This window comes from Syngnathus scovelli, chromosome 5, assembly GCF_024217435.2.
Source record: "Syngnathus scovelli strain Florida chromosome 5, RoL_Ssco_1.2, whole genome shotgun sequence".
In the NCBI taxonomy this organism is placed as follows: Eukaryota; Metazoa; Chordata; class Actinopteri; order Syngnathiformes; family Syngnathidae; genus Syngnathus; species Syngnathus scovelli.
In genome coordinates this window covers 6,178,749-6,196,688 of record NC_090851.1, presented here as the reverse complement: position 1 = coordinate 6,196,688, position 17,940 = coordinate 6,178,749, and the positions used below count along the sequence as shown (strand labels likewise).

Below are 17,940 nucleotides of genomic sequence, written 5' to 3'. Positions count from 1 at the left end.
AAATCTCTCACACATCCAAATCAATACCTTCAAACAACAAAACCCTTTAAACAGATTAATTCAAAAGGTTGGGTGGATTGTAGCAATTTGGAGGAGAGAGAAGGCGAAAACAGTGAGTGCAAACCTACAACTGAGCTGCTTCTTACTTTGATGACGGTGCCTTGTGAGCAAGACCTGCTTTCTATTTTGTCAGTTAATCTTTAAAAGCTTGTTATTGTTTTAATTAAAGGTGTAATTTCACAAGCACACAGTATATAAAGCAAATGTCCTTAAACAACTGCCAGTTACTTGTTATTGCAGCACTTTGCAGATTCAATGTGATAATGGGAGTCAACCTACGATGGACGAAAACGTGACACATATACGACGTCATCTTCATGCGACAACTGAGAAATACTCGCGCCAAGAAGCTGCGCGGGTTCCCTCCACTTGACAACAAATCTGAAACGCCGCGGGGAGACGTCTTCATAATGGTAACGTTGTATTTGGGTTTACTGAAATCAAAAGCAGTTTTTCACAAAATGCTAACCTTGTAGAAAAACAAAATTATCCTTTCGTCTCGTTAATCCACTCGAAGCCTCGCTACGAAAACGGCGGGGTCGTTAGCTTAACTGATCAACTCGTGCAAAAACATTGAATACGGTAAATTAGTTTATCTCAATTAAATTTGTTTGATCACAGGACATCCGGCGATTCTTTGCGCCTTCAACACAGAAAGTGACTCCTAATGGAAATGTCAGCACGAAGAGGAAATTATCCTCAGAAGAAGAGTTGAAAAAGAAGAAAGACACCAAGGTAAGAAAATGACAGTTTAACCCGAGGAATGGGTTATCGGTGGCTCATATATTATTCTTAATAATACCCCAGATGAAGAAACAAGAAACACGGGAGAAACGTGTGCCTGACAAAAAACGGAAAAAACAAGCAATCATCGAATCAGGTAATTGTGTTTCTGAGATTTGGTCTTTGTAACTTTGGTAAGTCATGCCCATAAAAGTAAGGTTGACACTTGAAAGGTAATAGCAGTCTTGATAAATGATATATATTATACTGCTACAGTTTCTTTTAAACAAATAAGACATCTAAAGATTTTACATGATATGGAAATGGTTCAAGTTATACACAGATGAGCACCACAGCATTTTTATTTGACTGCCACTCTTAATTCTTTCATCTACCCAGATTCTGACTCAGAGGAGCGAGACAATAAGTCCACGAAATTGCCTAAGAAGCAAAAGATCAGCAAAGCTGCACAATCTCGCAAGAAAGAGCCTGTTAACCACATCTTGCTATCAGGTAAAATGGTTGTCAGGGTTAAGATGTAAAGATGTAAATGTATTCTAGCTTAACCATTTTTAATCAGTCTTTTGCATTCATTGATCTGAAAGTGCAGTTGATATAAGAAGTCGATACACACCTTTACAAATGACAGTATTTTTGTGCCATGCAACTAAGAAATATTTTCAAAACTGTTGTAAAAAGTGTTTTGGGATATTTTTTTTAGATGTGTGTATTTCTTGAAGTCGACAATGCACCTCAAAGTTCTATTAGAGTGGTGGTGATTTGACCATATTTTTAAGTTTTTCTGTAAATACTGCATTGTTGTTCTGCTTTTAAGGTGTGGAATGGTGTTTAGTTAAATAAAAACATATCTTGAACTGTACTTTTTTAATTGTAGACTCAGACAGTGACAACTTTGAATCCTTGAAGAAGTCCTCCATAACCAAACAAAATGGCAACTCTCAAAAGAGCAACTCAAGTCCAAGTGGGAAAGAGGCTGCAGAGTCTTCCATCAAGTCATCCTCTGCTCATGTGAAAATTGGAGCCACGACTCCGGTCACACCAAAGTCGGCACCACCCCCTCGTGCCAAACAAACCCCCACCTCTGTGTTTGACTACTTTGGCAACGAAAGCATCCAGCGCTCGGGGAAGAAGCTGGTCGCCAGCACTAAACGAAAGACTGTGAGGAGTGACCATCAAGCTCTGACATTATTATCTGCTGTTTGATTTTCTCTGTAGTCATCAAGGCTAATAAGGCTTTCTATTTAATGTCCTCCTCAGCCCACCCAGGACACGGATGATCTGAGCGATGAGCAAATTGCGAGACAACTACAAATGGCTGAAGATGATGAGGTAAACCGTGTGAAACAAAACCATCTGTATTACGTAAAAGGGGTCCTTGGTTTACAACAGTTCTGTTCTTGCTGCATTTCCTTCATTTGAATATATCCCAATGACAATGTGAAAATAAGGTCTGTTTGAGATTGAGCTTCGGATACTTAATAAAACAAATTTTTTCAATCGGTCATTACTCAGCTGGAGAAACAGATCCATGAAGATGAAGACTTTGCAAGAACACTTGCACTGCTGGATTCAGAGCCACAGGCCAAAAAGGTGATGACAGTTTGAAAAAGAAATCATTACAGTTTTCCGCCCAGTTGTTGTTTTTTCTTCAAATCCAACTTTTGTTTTGTGTTTTCCTGTAGCTTCGTAAAGGCTCAGACGAAAAAGACGTTGAGGCATTCCCCAGAAAGAGTAATGCACTCAGCCCTTCAAAGAACAACAGAGAGGACAGCATGTCAGAGGACGTGATAGGTCCCTCACCCAAGAAAAGCCCAGCTACACTCAAACCCAGTTCCAAACTAGGGATGATGAAGAGAAGAAATGAGGGAAAAGACGAAGACGCCACAAAGAGCAAAGCGCAGAGCAAACTGAAAGTCTCGCCCCACAAGGAGCCACTCGCTGTGTCAAGTAGTGAAAAGGTGCAGGCATCCAAAATAGGAACTGCACCTAAAACTTCTCCCATTGGACCAGAGGTGAGCTGCAATTTATTCGTTATACAGGGCTTAGCATAAATGAGTACACCCCTTTGAAAAAAATCATCTTTTTTCCATCAGCTGTCACACGTAACACTTTTCTGAATTGTGATTGGACTCGTGTGCGGCTGGATTCTTGTGTCTTGGATTTTTAAAAAAAAATATCAATTTAGCACTGCTTGTTTGGGAAATAACAACACGGTTGGCCTACTAAAAAAAAATCATCCAAATAGCATTTCTGTCAACCATTAGCCTTCACACACCAACAGACATGTTTGAGCACCTTCCAAATCCTGGCGGACTGATTTATTCCTGTTTTCTCCACCCTTTTAGAGCACAAGACCCGATGAGGCAGAAAAGAAGAAACTCAACACTTCCGCCTACAGGAATTACCTCAATCGAGATGGACCACGAGCACTGGGGTCCAAAGAAATCCCCACGGTACTGCATTCACGTCATTAACCCATTGTGGTTTGTGTCGCTCATCATTGCCAACTGTTGTGGGTCTTGCAGGGCGCAGATAACTGTTTGGAGGGTTGTGTCTTTGTGTTGACGGGCGTTCTGGAGTCAATGGAGAGGGATGACACCAAATCCCTCATTGAGCGCTATGGCGGCAAAGTGACAGGCAACATCAGCAAGAAGACCACCTACCTGGTGCAGGGTCGAGACAGCGGCGTCTCCAAGCTGGAGAAGGTGGCCAACACCTCATCTTTTACAATAGCTGGCATGCATGTTCATTGCAAGTGAACTTGTGTCACTTCAAGTGGCTCACAAAGTTTTAAATGTGCATTTATTTGTGATTCTGCTTTTGCCAAGGCGGAGAGTTTTGGGACTAAAATCTTGAGTGAGGATGATCTGTTGGAGCTGATTAGGACCAAACCAGGGAAGAAGTCTAAGTATGAGATTGCTGCAGAGGCTGAGGTCAGCAGTTAGTCTACTCAATTATGTTTTGTTTGATTTGACAAACTGCTTTTGGTGTGTGATTTCCTGTTTGTATTCATGTCATTGTTTATAGATCAAAGCCTCAAAGACCAGGACTCCTCCAGGCTCGGCCTCAAAGATCACCCCTAAAGCTTCAAAGATCTCGCCTTCCAAAGGCAACTCCAAGTCCCCTCAGACTCCAAGTCCCTCCAAGACGGGACAGACAACCAGACGCGGTGGCAGAACCACGCATGGCGGAACACCACCCGGAAGAGGCTCAGCTCAAACTGCTCGTAGGGACTTGGGCCTTTCTTCCTCCTCAACCTCTGGCCCGCACTCTGTGATGAAATCAGTAAACAATGAAGGTGCCAGTCTTCTGTGGGTGGACAAATACCGCCCATGTTCGCTGAAGGCTGTGATAGGCCAGCAAGGGGAGCAAAGCTGCGCCAACAAGTTGCAGCGCTGGCTGCAAAGCTGGTTCAAGCATCACAGCAGCGGTGCCTCCAAACCACCAGGTAACATACAGCCATGTCTATCCGGTTGAGCGATGTTTGCGTGTCCGAAAAATACAAAACATTCATCAATTTGTTTTTCTTGTATAGTGGGCATGATCCCCCTTTTTTTTTTCCCCCTGATGTCTAGTTGCCAGATTTGGAAAGTTTGGTGCAGGAAAAGATGATGGATCAGGATACAAAGCTGCTCTGCTTTCCGGACCACCTGGTGTGGGGAAGACCACTACAGCAGCCCTGGTCTGCGAGGTCCGTGAGAAAGGATAGCGTTGCATTTGTCATTGTTGTGACTCAGACTTAATGTACAATTTGTTCCTTGTATTGGGTTCCACGGTGGATGGGCCAATAGGAGTTGGGCTTCAGCTACGTCGAAATGAATGCGAGTTGCACACGCAGCAAAACCAACCTGAAGGAAGTGGTTGCAGAGTCCCTCAACAACACCAGCATTGACGGCTTCTACAAAGGTAAACTGCTGTCTTTGGCCATACGAACTTGGAATAACTGAAAAAGCCCAAGTATTATTTTTACAAAAAGCATCCTCACGCCAAAAGCACAATTTCTGCAACTAAACATGTTCACTGTTCCGAAGTCTAATGAACGTGTTGAATGCATGATGATCTGGCGCTTGTTGTGTTTAGTTTACTGTGGCTGTAAGATGCTTCATGTATGATACTTAGGCACATCGCAGAAAGTCAGCGCTAAACACGTCTTGATCATGGACGAGGTGGATGGCATGGCGGGCAATGAGGATCGAGGCGGGATGCAAGTACGTGGACCCGCATCGCTTCTTGCTCCATGACCTTTTCCCAGGCTCCAGATACTGACAAGCATTTGTGTCGTCTGGCAGGAATTGATCGGCCTCATCAAAAATTCCAAGATTCCCATTATCTGCATGTGCAACGATCGGAACCACCAGAAGATCAGATCATTGGCCAATTACTGCTTTGATCTGCGCTTCCAGAGACCGCGCTTGGAGCAGATCAAGGTGAGAACACATCTTGCAGGCTTCCGAGTTTTTATCAGAGTTGTGGCAGGGGCTTTGAGAGAATAGTGGACAGGACAACCCTTGAAGATATCATATGATATCTGCCATTTAATTGTGGCTTAAATCTTTGTATCTTGGTACAAATCTCTTTACTAGTGACACAATAACAATTTAATGCTCTTCCACTAGGTGGCATGAGGTGCATCCATAATAACCTGTGTTTCTACCTGTTGCAAAAATACGTACAACAGAATACTAAACAGGCCCGAATAATACACACACTTCAAACAAGGGTCGCGGGTATGCTGGATTCTATTTTAGCTGACTTGTGCAGTAGGCGGGGGAGACCCTGAACTGGTTGCCAGCCAATCACAGGGCACACATAGACACAGGAATTTAAAAAGAAAAAAAATTGTGCCATGAGATTTTATATTAGATTCCTTGACTCACTAGTGCTTTGTAATCACTGATTTAAGTGACCTAGGGTTGTTTTGACATGTCTGTATAGTCCTTGTAAAAATATTTTTTTTTTTGGGAGTGTACAGATTTAAAAAAATATATTTCTGCATTGTTTTACCCTTTGAATTTCGTTCTAATCTGCTCCCGTACCTGCCCAACCCCCCTGACTCCTTCCTCTTTTCAGGCAGCTATGATGTCCATTGCTTACAAGGAAGGCATCAAGATTCCGCCTCCGGCACTTAATGAAATTATCTTGGCCTCCAATCAAGACATCAGACAGGTTTAAAAGAAATACAATCACAATATGTAAAAAAAAAAAAAAAAAAAAAATGTTACGTAAACGTGAGCTGGCTGCATTTTCCTCAGGTGATCCATAACCTCAGCATGTGGTCAGCCAAAGACAAGGTGATGACTTATGACCAGTGCAAGACTGACGCTGCCGCCGCTCGCAAGGACATGAAGTTAGGACCATTTGACGTCTGCCGGAAGGTGTTTGCTATCGGCGAGGAAACGGCCCACATGAGCCTCATTGACAAGTCGGATCTCTTCTTCCACGACTACTCGCTAGCGCCCCTCTTTGTCCAGGAGAATTACTTGCACGTTCGGCCTGCCGCCGCTGGGTGAGAGAGGCCGCCCGCTCTGTCCGCTTGCTTGCTTCAACACTTTTAACGGTCACATTTTAGCCGCAATTGACAAAGCTGTGCACTTTTTAGCGGCAATGCAAAGGCCCACCTCGTGCTACTCAGCAAGGCTGCCGACTCTATCAGCGACGGAGACCTGGTGGACCGCCGCATCCGCTCAGGGCAGAACTGGTCTTTGCTACCCACGCAGGTACCACATGTTTTTCAATTAAGAAAAATCCACAACTCTGGATAATTTACTGTAGTTTTTAGTCTGCACATAATTTCACCGATTGAAATTAGGAAGTGCGTCATGGTCAGAATGCATCTCATGACAGAGGGCAAAACTATTTTTTTTATTTTGTTTGTACTCTTAAAAAAAGAAAATTGTTGTGAGTAAACAAAAATAGAAATAAACAAGTTTTAAACTCTTTCTAGAACGTAACCAGGTAATGATGATCACGATCGATGTGTGTTTGCTCGTAGGCCATCTACGCCAGTGTAATCCCAGGTGAACTCATGAGAGGTTACATGAGTCATTTCCCGTCCTTCCCAAGCTGGCTGGGCAAGAACTCATCGGCAGGCAAACATTCCCGCGTCATCCAGGAGCTGGCCACGCACATGTCTTTGAAGTAAGCGTGACATGCCATGTCTATTACTCTGGCGGGGTGTTTTTTTGGGGGTGCTCAAGATGTATTGTGCTGTGCAGGACGATGAGCAGCAGACAGGCGGTGAACCTGGACTACCTCTACTACCTGCAACAAGCCCTGCTCAGCCCCTTACAGAAGCTGGCGGCGGAGGGCGCTGGTCAGGCTGTGCAGCTGCTGGACGATTACCAGCTCATCAGGGAGGACGTGGACAGTATGATGGAGATCGCTTCATGGGGCGGACAACCTGACCCCTATTCTAAACTGGACTCCAAGGTCAGTGAGGGGTGCTAGATGTGAATCTTGGGTTTGCTCTCAACCTTTTTACTACATTTGCATTTATAAGAACTGTGATTTTATTCAGGCACAGTTTTTTGTTAATGTGAAATACTTTTTAAATAAATCATTATGGAAGTACAATTTTATTTTCCCAAGTTTAAGTGCAGCAACAGTGCATAATGTTAATTATTGTGGCTTAAAATCATTTGATGTACTGTTCATTACCACTCAAACGTTTAGAAACATTTTCTTATCCTATTGAATGAAGGTCTCCGTACTTTTTTCTGGTTAGCTTAATGCTGATATTATACAAAATTTCTTTACGATGCACAAAGGTGCTGTATTCATATAAATCGATTTGTTCCTCAAAATAAGCAGAAAACTCAAAACGTTTTCCTTCCTTTCAGGTGAAAGCAGCGTTCACTAGAGCGTACAACAAGGAAGTTCATCTGACACCGTACTCCCTGCAAGTCGTGAAGAAGGGGCGCCGTGGCGGGGGTGGGGGTGAAGAAACTGAACTGGAAATGCAGGACGGTGAGAAGGACGCCTCAGTGTCTGAGGATGAGCGGGACAACCTCAATGTGGATGCTATGATCAAAGTAAGTTAGGGTAAACTGTTCAGTTTCAATTGATTCCAACCAATATTATATGTCTGCTTGTTTTCCCACCCACAGCAGAAGAAGACCAAAGCCACCAAGAAGGAAAAGACCGAGGATTCTGGAAAGGGCAAAGGCAAGGGCAAAGGCAAGGGCAAGGCTAAAAAGTGACTGCTGATCTAAAACAGAGCATTGTGAGCTACATCCTGACCATAACCACTTCCTGCCCCTTTTCAATTTGTGAAAGCCTCCTAAACACGATCATAGTTCACCTCATCATGTCTGTGTGGGTAGGGGAGCTCCAAATCATGGAACTGCTTCTTGAGAGTGCAACAACATTGCAGTAATGCTTTGGCTGCTCGTTAATATTGTTGGATCTAATAATAATATTGTTGGATCCATAACTTTCCAAATTTAAGGTTGGTCCAAAAAAATGTCTTCATTCCGGCAGCAATGAGCTTGTGGCCAAAACTAGATCCAAGCTTGTTATCATTAGCAGTCATTCACAGGTTATAATTTCATATTTCCACAGTATGTCATAGAAACAGGATATAGTGACAGTGTGGTGTCACAGCTTTTTAGCCAAGTTGGCCTCATTTTGTTTCCTCATTACACGCTGTAAATGCATAATTTGAACTCAAGGACACTGGCGCCTGATGTTAAAGCTTCTCCAGCCATAAATAACACAGCCAAGTCAGCCATCCCACTTCTTGTCCAGTTTACCACAACACTTCATCTTCATTTCAGGCTTACAGCAGTCCACAATGTTAATGCAAAAAACCATCAAGTCCATTGCAGCCTGTAACCTGCTGATGCTGCCAACACCTCTTAAGAATAGCAACACTCCTGCTCTGCTGTTTTTTACGGCTGAGTGTTTCTGACAAATGGAAGAGACTTGGATCGTAAACATGCTGTGTGCCGTACTATTTCACAGGGGCAGACCAAAGGTATGTACTTGCTGCTCAACTTTTATTGTATAAAAGCCACAAGAGCACGTTAAAGCATATACATACATGTGTACATACATCATTGATGGAGGTGCCTTATATGGTATAAAAAAGGTCGCTGTAGTCATCACAACTGTCGTGGTACAAAAATAATCACAGACTATAGTGCAATAATAACCATTTTTGTACATATTAAACAAATGTAGTTTGAGCAAATGTTTATTTTCTTCTTATTTGACTCACAATTTTACTCAAAATTAAGTGGTAGTATGAGGATAACATTTTGATTCAGTAGATGCCTGCGGTGTGACTTGGAAAATGGATGAAAAAATATGGGGGCCATACAGGATATAAAACATATATTTACTTGGACGATTGGATAAAATGCTGAATGCTATTTTCCTTGTCACTAATTGCTTGGCAAATAATTTTTGTTTCATGTAAAAAAAATAAAAATCACAGCTTTTCACTGCTTCAGCATTAATTTGTCATGAGTGCTATGGCAACAATACATGATCCATATTAGTATTTTTTTGGGTCACAAAAAAGGGCTTGTGCTGAAACAGTCTTGACAATATTTTTTTCAATAACAATACAGAAACTTTGTTTTATAACTGAGCTGTTACAATGTGGAAAAAATACAGCAGCAGGCAGAGAGTTTTATAGTTCCCTCAGGTTGTGCTGATTATGTCAAGTTGTTTTATCAGAAGTTGTTTTATGTCAGTCGTAAGAGAGGAAAGCTCTTTGCCAAAGAATACATTAAAATGTTTGTTACAAATCAAGAGTGTAACTTTTTTGACAGCCCCTCGCTAATCTGTCAGCAGAACAGTGCAAGTGTGTGTTTCCTGTAAAATAGGGAGTTGAGGTGGGGAAAGTGCCAGTCGAATGCTTTGGATCATGGCTGTCACTGCTGGAAGAGATGAGGATGGCTGAGAAATTATTGTTCACATTATAAAAGTCCCCTCGCACTTCTAGTTGGCTTTGGTCCTTGCAGCTTGCTGGCCTAAGTGGTGTTATGTTCTCACATTTTGACCACCACCACACTCGCTCCAGCCCGGCCCAGACACAGCGGCGCCACCTGGTGAATGCAAGAACTGCATCATCAGCACATCATAGCTGCACTGAACATGCCCTCATTTATTCTCAATACAACTTAAAAGTAAAAATGTGACGGATTAATTTTCATGAGTTCAACTCAAAAATTGTGGCAGTTTGTGTACCTGAGACCACTCGTTGGTCTGAGGGTCATAAGCCTCCACAGTATTGAGATACATTTGTCCATCGTAGCCACCGACAGCATACAGACGGTCGCCAAGAAGACAGACGCCCACTGCATCTCTGCTGATACTCATGGGTGCCACTGTTGTCCACACATCAGTCTGAGGATCATACCTGTACACATAATAATTATTATTATTAGAAAAATTGTGGATATGCTGTGAATATAATATTTTGTTACCTCTCCACACAGTCACTTAGCCGAGAGGCCAGAGATGATGCAGGAGCATCGTGACCGCCGATGGCGTACAGGAAGCCGTGCCACGTGGCCACGCCCACACCACCTCGCCGTTTTGCCATGGGGGCACAATCGTTCCATCTGGAAATCAAGGTCAGTAGCTTGAAACCACCAGAAGGGTAAAATCATCTGATCAGCAGCAAATGGGAAATAAAGCAGAGACCTGTTGGTGTGAGGGTCAAAACACTCCACTGAACGCAAGCAGGAGGAACCATCACGACCTCCGACTGCATATAATCTGGGAAGAAAAAAAAGGCTCTTATCCTTAGATCCAACAATGACCTCCAACCTTTCTAGAACAAGGCGACAACTCCAGAGTGACTTATAGTTTACAATTTACACAATAACTTACTTGTTATTGAGTACTGCCACTCCCACAGTGCTTCTGGGTGTGGCCATACTGGCAACAAAGCTCCATTGGCGAGCTTGAGGGTCCCACCTAATATTTTAAATAAAAGAATAACAAATTACCCTGTCAATCTAATGAGCGCTAATACAAGAGACATGTTTTTGTATTCAAATACGAGTGTTGCCTCATGATGAAGGTCATTTATTGTCGTCTACTACTGATGGCAGAAACCACTTCTGGCCACAGTGTTGTCACTAAAACATTTTCTAATCTGAAAAGATAGCTAAACAATTCAGGGCAATGCTGAGACACTAAGTCTCAGAAAGAGAACCTAAATGTGTATGTTTATGACACCGCTGAGATAAAGATGCAATAAAATTGCACCTTCCTCATCATGAGATGTTGCAAAGGGTGTAAAACGCTCGCTCACCTTTCTACTGTGCTGAGGTAGCTCCAACCGTCATGTCCTCCTACTGCGTACATCGGCCCTTCAAGGACGGCTACACCTGCAACAGCCCATCACATGCTTTGCGTGAGACTGATTGTCTCACACATGGTTTTATTGTGTACGGTATTTAGCGTGCAGAGTTTACGGGATCGCTACCTTAAGGGTTAATGTATGTATGTAGTCATGCAATCTCATTTGGGTTCCTTACCTAGACCGTGTCTGTGTGTGGATATGGGTGGCATGACACTCCAGGTCTTGCACTGAGGGTTGTAACACTCCACCGTGTTGAGGGTCTTGAGTCCATCTCGCCCCCCCACCACATAGAGGCGGCCATCCAAGACAGCCACGCCAAATTGAAGCCTCCGACCGCTCATGGTAGCCACCTGCTTCCATTTGTCCCGCCGTAGACAGTATTGCTCAATACTTGTAGCACCTGCAGAAAGCCAGATTTAAAAATGAAAAAGAAAATGAGTGAGTGATTTGCTACCTTTTGTAGCGTCCATTCCGCCCACAGCAAACATGGCCCCAACAGTGGCCTTGCGGGGGCGAGTGCGCGGGCTTTGAAGCAGAGGCCGACACTGGGGCAGGAGATGGTACTTCATTCCCTCCATCAACAGCCGCTGGCAGTCCACGCTGTCTCGGAGCATGGGCCTGGTCTCCAGGTCTGCTAAGAACTAAAGCAGACCACACAAAATTCCTTGAACACAGTCACTGAATAAAATCAATTTTCAGCGCATATAGCAGCTGAACAAAATGGATAAGCAGCTTATACCCTGACCCCAGGGAGAATCCTTCAATTGAGCTCACTCGCTGAGAGACACATTAGGGTGAGCTTCCATTAGCTGCATGTATGTCATAAAGGATGACGGAGACACGCAATCCTGATAGATGATGACACATTTTATGTATAATCCTGATGTAAGGTAATCCCCTCCTTGATGCTTCTTGATATTAAAAGAAGATTGTTGATTGCATTCTTGCAGCAGATTGTTCTATTTACAGCTAACGGATGCGACAGCGAATGCCAAAGATTGCGTATATGTGTGCTTGAGAGGATGTAAATGAGGAGCGGGGATCAACTGCATCCTCTTGATGAGTAAATCCCAGGCTAGAACCTGCTAATAAGGTGCTGAAAGAATATTTATGATGCATCTATCTGTGAGTAATTTATTTCAGATTTTATTGCCGTTTTACAAGTCCTGATGTTGCTCAATGTCAATCTATTTGTCAGTTTAACATGGCCGTGGCTCCCGTGAAAAGGCTCTCTGGCTGTCGCCTAGTCTACACTGTCTGCTATCCATCTTGCCGCTGATTATATGTTGCAGCAACGTGACCGGGGCAATGTCATACATCTGAGGTGCGAGGAGAGATGAAGGCAGATAGACGCCGCCCTCACCTGCGGCTGGAGCAACGGCAGTCGGACGTGAGCGAGAAGCGACGGAAGGTGACGTTGTCGGGCGGCCACGTCGTGAGTCACCCACGTCAGCAAAGCGGTTACAACCGTCTCCTCGTCCGGAACGTTGATATCATCAGACATGAGCAACCTCTCCATCTCATCCACGGGAAGCAGCATGAACTCCTGGGCCCCAATCACCTCCACAAAGTGTTCCTGGGGGTGAGGTGAGGGATTAATGTCATTCATTATCCTGGGTTGACTCTTAAGCTTCTCTCGGTGTCAAGATGAAGTTAATGGGCACCCACCATGGTGTAGGTGTGAGCGGCTCTCTGCAGGTCGTGGCAGCCCTGCGCGTTGGCGTAGGAGCTAATGCCGAGGCAATTGGAGGGATGGAGCTGCTTCATGAGGAAGGAACAACAAGCCTGAACAGCAGAAGACAACTGCAGCAGACACGAGGCGGACAGCAAAGACTCAATGGTGTCCTCTCTCAACTCGAGACGTCCTGAAGAAAACATGACAAAAGGTGACAATTACAATTTCAATTACAATTTTAATTTTAAATCCTACCTGTGTACGCATATTGTACTAGGGTCCACAATGCATCTGGGTCAACGCCCTCCATCTTCACCTCGTCCTGTTTGGCCTCACGCACATCGCTGGTGAACATGGCCGCAAAGTAGTCAGACACAGATGAGAGAACCAGCCTGTGAGAGGTCAGAGGTTACATTGTCAGTCCAGATAGAGCCAATAACATATGTTAATATGGAAGATCTGTTTGGAAGTTTATACATTATGAGAATTGTGATTGTGAAGGTCATTTATCTTATTGTACCAATAAAATAGCAGTGTTAACAAATTAGTCACCAGGTCAAAGAGCTTGAAGTTAATTAATGTCCAGTCGGCGTCTTTTGCCAGTAGCACGGACCTCTTGCTTAAATAAACAGGTGGTTGGGTGGCCACATAAAAAAAGGCTAGCTGATAAAAAGTCGAAATGCTTACGTCAACCGTTAATTACCAAATTCACCCGATGCCTGATTGGATCAGAAATAAGGCTGAGAATACATTGTGGCATCTGCTTGGATGATAAAATGGAGATGAGTGGTGGCCGATCAAGAACCTCTGAAAAATAACGGTGAATGTCAGCTGCAATTCCCCCCCCCCAAAAAAAAACATGCAGTTAGCATTTTGCTACTCTTTGCCCTGCCCGTCCTCTCCAGCCCTACTGACTCATCCGATCACAAATCACACTTAGACACATTCACTGCCTCACAGACAGTTTGAATTTATAGAACTCGAGCAAGAATCCACGACAGTCAGTAGCAGGGTCGCCCCAATATATTATTGCGAGCATTCCCACCTCGAGTGATTTTTTTTTTCAAGGGGGGGGGGGGGGTAGACTAGCAATTTCCGACTGCCTGTGAAAGTGTCAGAATGTGAATGGATGAGAGAGTAGAGGCATGGTGCGACTGCATCCAAGGACTGTCAGGTGGATACCTCCTATGTCCAAATCTGGTTGATATCATTTTTTTACATTTATTTTTTATTTGTTTTTTTTATTTTTTGACTACACCTACTATTTGTAATATTTTTTTAAAATAAAAAGGTCAGTGCCACAGCTAATTTAAATATATTCATTTAGTTAAGATGTACGTAGAAGTTTTTATTCTTTAGATGAAATTATTTCCTAATGATAAAATATAATATGGTGTCTATATTATATTTCTATATTCATATTTCAGTGTGCGTTCTCTTTCTGTGCTATTCCTTCTTTGTGCTACCTGTGCGCGGGTATCTGTCTGTCTCCAGCCACCAGCGTCACATCACACAACTGTCGACTCCTCAAGTAGCCCTCCATCTTGCGGAAGGTGATGTCAGCATGGGACAGAGCGGTGAATAAGCCCTCCTCCGGACACGCGCACGGCTCCATCGACATACATGAAGACAGCGTGGCAGTGCTGTTGGACGTCCTGCGTGATGAGACGGACGGACGGACGGATGTGTGTGGGTCGCAGATAAGCAATGAAGTATTGCCACAAGGGGAATCATCAACCATCATGGCTCCCGGGATGGCATTTAATTGATGTGAGTGTTTTTAATTTAGTGGCCCCAGCACAAAGTGATTTAAAAAAAATGTTACCTTGAGGGATAATTGCAATTCATAAACAGAGACATGACATGCAAAATAATGTTGTTCGTGTAATCCAATGTTTTCTAGATTCTTGTGTCGTGATTGTATCATCACAGCACAGATAACATCACACTCCACTTATCTTCAAAAGGGTCGCAAGTGAGCTACTCCGACGTATAAAATCTTGAGTGCATCTCACTCCCTCTCTTAAATGTTGTCACTAAAAGTGGCAAAAATCAATATTTGTACATTTACAACAAAGCGCATGAATGCCTCTACATGTGAGCCGCCAGCATTGGAAGCAAATACCCCCGCAGAGATTTATCAGCCCGCTTCACTTGGGTGAACTTTTACAGCAGCTTTCAGGGAATCGCTTGAACTTTACTGCTTGGTTTCAGCCTCGCTGCTCTCATTAACTCCTGGGGAGGGGAAGGGCTTTCAAAAGCAGAGCCTGCTAGCATCTGGCAGGTACAATAGTGCCTTGGCTTGCTTTCCCATTCTCACTTTTCTACCTTGAGCATGGATTACCTTTGCACTTTATGATGTTTTCCCCATCATCTACCAGTATACCTTTCACTCATTTCTAGGCTAAAACCTTTTGGGGAGACCAAAAGCTAGCATTCTGGTGTATGTGTGTCTCCAGACAGATGGTGGTGCCCCGGGAGATACTTTGAAGTGGGCAAAGGCTGCTTTCCAGAGCCCCTTAATCGAGCTTGGCAGGCACTCGGTATGAAGCGGCGGAGAGTCTGTGGCAAATCAAGACTATGATTCTAAACTGGTACGGCGGCAAGTACAACCACACACAAAACTGTTGTTGTCCAAACTAAGCCAAATGAAGCTAAGACGTGGAAAGGAGCCATTGGCTTGGAAGCATCTGGCCATTTGCCTCTACATTGTAGGAAATGCAAATGGGGGGGAAAAAAGTTGAAGTTCCTTAATTGCTAAGAAAAACACAGGCTGGTCTATGAAGTACAGAGCACAATGACTCCAGATGGAGGACCAAAGGTGATGCATTGGATTTAAAAAAAAAAAAAAAAGACTTAGTGAGACCACATAATTGTTCTAGTGCAATTGCATCCAGAAAGACTGCATTTAGACTCCCATTACATTAGTAAAACATAATCACACCACACTATATTTTTGAAAGCGATTCGACAAGGAAGGTGTCCCCCCTTCCGTACCTCTCAGACTGACTGACACACAACTAGTCCGTATAGTGTAATGGCTCCTTGCAATCTGAGCTACCCAGACAGTATATGCTGCATGGAAGAACACATCTCCGTGTTGGTATGGCAACCGCAACAGGAACATGCCTGCACAATATCCACACAACCTCAATTCATGTTGAAATTGTGGTCTCATTTTTCTCTGCTGTGACCTGATTACATGGTCTACGTATCGATTACATTACATTGGTTTAATTTAAAAAATAAAACAAAACATTGTGGATGGATGAAAACAGACCCTGACTCAGAATATGTGTCAGTCAGTTGTATGACTTATTCAATGTTGTTTTTCACGCACGCACGCACGCACGGAGGCACACTCACGCGAGCACGCACACCATCTTGCGCTCACCCAATCAATCAATAAAGGTATACGTCTGGTTTTGCTAAAGATGAATTTAAAATTGCTTTGTTGCAACATATGAACTGAATGCACAGACTGCGTAACACACTTTCAGTGAAATGATGTCCTTGAAGCTGCACGCAAGCCTTGACCTATCATGTTAATTTGCAATTCATTTCAAAATTGGGTGTGTTCAACAAAGCCTGGCTAAGACGCATCATCAGTAGGGATGTTGATTGGAGGTAAGCGTGGTTCACTAGCTGTTATAGAGGTGTTCCATCTTCCTGACAGCCGGTGCTTTATTGAAGTGGTCCCTCGACCACCGCATCATGTCTGCACGGCTCCAACTGGCTCAGTTCCATTGCACTTTTTATATGGATTCGGTCGAACGCATCCATGCTGAACTGGAGTGAAGTACGTCCGATAACCATAAGTAGATCACAGAATGACTCATCACAACTATTGTAAAAAATACCGTGAAGTCACTTGTGCCACACTTTTCAGGTAAATACACCGCCTCATACCTGCAAGAGCTGGAGTCGGTATCCGGGTGGTTGTTATCCTCGGTGCTCGCCGCTGCCCCCGCTGCCTCCCCGTCTCCGCCTGCACGAGCGGAGGTCTCGGCTCCCAGTTGCAGCACCGGGGCCTCACCGAAGGGCTCCATGTTCGAGACCGGGCGAGAGCGGCGACGTGGCGGCGGAGAAGCCCACGCCGCGGGGGAGCTTCTACACTCTGGCTGGCTCGCCGATCGAGAGCAGGAGTTCGCGGTCGCTCCAGCTCCACCCGAGCCGCCCCGACTCCCCGACGATTCAACAAACTTTCTACTGCTGCAAAGGTTCGATCCGGCGCTGCCGCTCGTCACGAGCCCACCGTGGCTACTACCGACGCCGGCGGAATTCGAGCTGCCACCGCTAAATGAAGAAGGTCCCTCTGAGGGGGAGGAGTGGCCGCCCGATCTCCTCCCGGCTAAATAGTCTCTTAGCGGCGGAGAGTGAGGTGGAGGCACCGCGGGGTGACCGAACCACCTCCATCGGATCCTGAGGATCTGCTTGACATCGAACTCCTTCCGTGAGGAAGAGTTCGAGCTGCCACTAGACATAACAGCCAGGGGGCGAGGCGGAGGAAATGACGGGAGGGGCGCCTGCCGCTCTGCTGTTCTACAGCTGAGATCTGACAGCCTCGCGCTCGTCGCTAACGTTAAATGCTCCTGGACCGAGGAGCACCACGACCAGCAGAGAGAGAGAAATCGTGGGGGGAGGCGGGGGATCTGATCTACAGAATCTCTGCCAAGCATCTCATCCACAAACCCGCAAACATTTGCTTTCTGTGCAAATGAATGACGCCTTATGAATTGACATTACTCTTCATCCAGTGTTTCCTCACCTTAACCTAGTCGATGCACATGCAGAATTGGCACCCCTGGTTAAGATGTATTAAAATCCCATGGACGATTTTGAGAGAATAGTCGAAAAGCCCTGTATTTTCCCATCTTGTGAAATGTTATAGAAGATAGTGTGGTTTCATTGGAAAAAAAAAAAAAGGCCGCCCATAGTATTAAGTCCAAATGTGAAACTAATGACCTCATTTGCAGTGTCCACAAGAATGAAATTATTGATCCAACTGGTGAAATTGAGTTTCCTCCCAGGGGTGAAACCCTTCCGAAATAGAGTGAGATTGAGCTCAGAGTAGAGATCCTCCTCTTTGCCGCTTCAGTGATTCTCTATTGGCTCTTGAGGTCCAAAGTGCTCTATTACA

General features: G+C 44.4%; 2 protein-coding genes and 1 long non-coding RNA gene across 4 annotated transcripts; 2 read left to right on the top strand and 1 right to left on the bottom strand.

The window, feature by feature from the left end:
• Positions 1-312: 312 nt before the first annotated feature.
• rfc1 (replication factor C (activator 1) 1) lies at positions 313-9,561 on the top strand. 2 transcript variants are annotated; one of them, XM_068650925.1, is made up of 23 exons: positions 313-473; positions 682-795; positions 868-940; positions 1,183-1,296; positions 1,679-1,962; positions 2,062-2,133; positions 2,317-2,394; positions 2,487-2,816; positions 3,150-3,257; positions 3,330-3,509; positions 3,633-3,737; positions 3,832-4,252; positions 4,380-4,495; positions 4,596-4,710; positions 4,924-5,012; positions 5,094-5,231; positions 5,875-5,970; positions 6,057-6,310; positions 6,404-6,521; positions 6,797-6,942; positions 7,020-7,233; positions 7,644-7,835; positions 7,914-9,561. In XM_068650925.1, exons 1-23 carry the CDS (start codon positions 378-380, stop codon positions 8,001-8,003), a joined length of 3,543 nt encoding a protein of 1,180 aa, XP_068507026.1. In that variant the 5' UTR covers positions 313-377; the 3' UTR covers positions 8,004-9,561. The 2 variants fall into 2 exon arrangements, with proteins under 2 accessions (XP_068507026.1, XP_068507025.1); XM_068650924.1 differs by having other exon boundaries at positions 7,911-9,561.
• Positions 8,783-17,479, bottom strand: klhl5 (kelch-like family member 5). Its single transcript, XM_049719758.1, has 13 exons — positions 16,710-17,479; positions 14,267-14,455; positions 13,056-13,192; positions 12,794-12,990; positions 12,489-12,701; positions 11,580-11,766; positions 11,301-11,525; positions 11,075-11,150; positions 10,648-10,734; positions 10,459-10,533; positions 10,239-10,376; positions 10,000-10,171; positions 8,783-9,857 (listed from the first exon to the last, which is right to left on the bottom strand). The coding sequence occupies exons 1-13, from the start codon at positions 17,477-17,479 to the stop codon at positions 9,801-9,803; spliced, it is 2,523 nt and encodes an 840-aa protein (XP_049575715.1). The 3' UTR covers positions 8,783-9,800.
• On the top strand, positions 11,762-17,647 carry LOC125968577 (uncharacterized). Its single transcript, XR_011086926.1, has 6 exons — positions 11,762-12,250; positions 12,418-12,712; positions 12,804-13,011; positions 13,078-14,570; positions 14,704-14,775; positions 15,260-17,647. It is a non-coding gene; the product is annotated as an uncharacterized lncRNA (long non-coding RNA).
• The last annotated feature ends 293 nt before the right edge of the window (positions 17,648-17,940 follow it).